The following is a 3,019-nucleotide window of genomic DNA, read 5'->3' as shown; positions in this document are numbered from 1 at the left end:
AAGCATTTCTGCCAGGAAGTTCCAATTTGGCAATCAGCTAAGGTGCTTTATTCTACATACGGGAGGATACAAGGGTAGTGCAAGGGAATGAAAGAGACAGTCCCCAAGAATATAAGCATCGTGAGAGCTGTGCAGGTGAAAATTCATAAATGAGACTACCTCTAAAAGGAAGCTGTAAAATCAACACACAACGAGTCAGGAGAGATTTGCAAAGACACTTTAAAGAAACGGTGCCTTGAGAAGTCAGAGACCTCCTTGAGAATGCCTTAAGGAAAATACTGTCAAAAGGGGGTTGTCAGCAGTGAAGTTGGGGAAACAGCCTCCTGGAGGTGTGGCTTGGAGGCAGAGCATCGGGCTGCACTGGTCGGATGCCGTTCCCCGTTGGTGCTGCAGACCAGCTTTACCAGTGGGGATTGCCGTGCTTTCCAAGCACAAGCCCTGAGGAAGGTAGAGGTGGGCAGGTAGGGAGGAGGGAAGATTTAGGAAGGAAGAGGAGCTTTAAGAAGGCAGCCTTTGTCTTCCAACCAGAGCTGCTGAGGCTCCAGACCATCCTCTCCCGTGCCCCACGGTGGCTATTTTGGGTCCTTACCACTTCCTGTCCCCCTCCCGGCATCTCACAGGTATTCAGGCAGCTTTGCATCCTGGGATTCAGTTATTCCTGCTGTTGAGACCACTCACGCTCCGTGGTGTCAGCAGCCACCATTTGACTTGCTCATATGCTAGTGGGTTAGAAATGGGGAGCATCTGCCGAGGGATCTGTCTTGTGGCCTGGCCTGGGTGTGGACGGCTGTGATCCCCCAGGGCTTCGTGGGTGTTGCGTCTGAGAAGACTGGAAGTTGGCTGGAGGCCTCATGGGGGTCCTGCAGGGACAGTCCCAAGGTGACAGCGGCTGCACCCCGAGCGCGGCCTGAACTGGACAGAGGCACCTGTGCCTCTGACATGGCTTTGGATAACGCGCAGCATCTTCACACCTGCTGTGTTCTGTTCGTTCCAGGTCAGTCGCCAGAGCTCGTGCAGATTTGGTGGGGTCCTCCCTCTCAATGGCAGGTGTTGAAAGAACCTGTGGACGTGGTCATAGCCACCCCAGACGTTCACTCCCTACCAATCCCCTGGTAGTTTCCCCAGCCTTCCCCCATCTGAATGTACTGAAGAACTGACACCCACCATCTGGTTTTAAAATGTTTAGAATTTGTAATAATTTTATAGATACGTATTTTCTAGAGAGTGATGTAACAATCTAAAAACAGATTTTCTAGGAAGTTACCATTAAATCTACAAAAGCAATAAAACATGTCATCCCAGGTGCTGAGCTGTGAGGAGAGTATCAGGGTTTGGGCTCTGCTGCCTTTCCCCGAAGAACTCACTTGGGAAGCAGTCAGGTACGTGGCATCCTGGGGCCTGGCTGACCTCAAGCTTGTCTGGTACCGTTAGTTTCAGCAGCATTTCTTCTTTAGCGAGGCTGTTGGAAGATAAAAGGGGAAGGAGGAATTTCTGGGCCTTGGTGGCCGTGAGGAGCTGCAAGTGATGCTGAATGTGATCTTCCAGCTGGCCTGGGGCCCTGGTGGAGACTGAACACGGAATGAGAGGCAGGTTTTGTGGGTAGACAATGGCGTCCATGAGAACTGCTGAGTAGACAGGAGGAAAGATGGGTCTGAAGCTCAGGAGGGAAGTGGGGATGGAGGCAGGCATTCTGGAATCATAGACAACAGCAGACATACTTGTTCAGCAGGAGGAATATGCAGGTGGTTTCTCGTCTCACCATCATTGGACTTTGCTTTTGGCATAGGGCATCGTTTCTTTCTCCACTGTCTCGTGATGGTGGCTTTTTACATTTTATATTTGGGGAAACTAAGATTCACAGTCAGGTTGCTGCTCAGTGAACCATTAAACATTATTGTGCATGGGCACTAATGTGGGCATTTTAATTATCACGTACCTTTAAATATGTTCTATTTTTCAGATTAGAAGATAATTCTGAAACAAATGCCTGCCACTCTTTAATTACAAAAATGACGGATGAGCTGTATCACCATATGCCTGAGAATCATTGTGTTTTAAAGGACTTGGGTCATCTTCCTACTGAGACGTAAGTTCCAGGACATCCTGACAACTGTTGAAACACTGATTCTGCAGATTAGCATAGCAAACTTAGACATTTTCTATGTTTTAGATTTTATAAACTTGGTAGTAGTCTTAGAATCCCACTGTTACTGCTCCAAGAGGAATTATGAGATCGGTTTTGACAATCTCTGTGCAAGCTTGGCACATCTGATGAGGCTGTGAATGTCATTCTGTTTGCCACAATTTAGTGTATTTAGTTAACACTTGCCGCATGTCACGGTTGTCCCTGCAGACCCACCAGTGATACGCAGCTAGCCCTGGCTCCCGGAAAGCCACAGCCTTGTAGGTGCAGAAGGAGAGTGAGGCACAGGTGAGGATCATGATGCCTGCTCTAAGTCTGGCTCTGTTTGCAGGTGGCCCCAGCTGCTCCGTGAGCTCTGCAACACACCCGTTCCTACCCTGTTCTGCCCCAGGATTGTGCTGGAAGTGCTGGTTGTGCTCCGAAGCATTGGCAAGCAATGCCACCGCGTGTCTGGCCAGGTCACCGTTGCCTCAGAACTGAGACACAGGCAGTGGGTGGAGAAAATGCTGCAGTCTCGCCAGTGGCAGAACTACCTGCGTATGTGGAATAGGTGCATGCTCACTTTCCTGTTTTGGAGGGGCACTGTGGGGCAGGAAGTTGTCACAGATGCAGTTCCAGTCCCCACTGAAGACACACACAGTAGGTCCCTCACTGAACCCATCGACAGGTGCTGATGTACTTGGAGTTCACAATTGATAGTGTGAACCCAACGTATCTGAGACAGGTCTCAGTCCGTTTAGAAAGTTTACTTTCCCAGGGTTAAGGACGTGCTGTGACAGCCTCAGGAGGTCCTGCCGGCATGTGCCCCAGGTACTGGGGGCGCAGCTTGCTTTTATCCATTTTATCCATTTTAAGGAGACATAAGACATCAGTCAG

At 49.7% G+C, this 3,019-nt stretch overlaps 1 protein-coding gene across 1 annotated transcript; it reads left to right on the top strand.

The window, feature by feature from the left end:
* Positions 1-270: 270 nt before the first annotated feature.
* On the top strand, positions 271-2,782 carry LOC108524889 (endoplasmic reticulum membrane-associated RNA degradation protein-like; the record flags this gene model as incomplete). Its single annotated transcript, XM_017865986.1, has 3 exons — positions 271-1,379; positions 1,961-2,086; positions 2,475-2,782. Coding segments are annotated over exons 1-3 (523 nt in total), but the record flags the coding sequence as incomplete, so codon positions are not given.
* Positions 2,783-3,019: the final 237 nt, after the last annotated feature.

This window comes from Rhinopithecus bieti, unplaced genomic scaffold (assembly GCF_001698545.2).
Source record: "Rhinopithecus bieti isolate Rb0 unplaced genomic scaffold, ASM169854v2 repeat_26948, whole genome shotgun sequence".
In the NCBI taxonomy this organism is placed as follows: Eukaryota; Metazoa; Chordata; class Mammalia; order Primates; family Cercopithecidae; genus Rhinopithecus; species Rhinopithecus bieti.
This window is presented reverse-complemented; position numbering and strand designations above follow the sequence as displayed.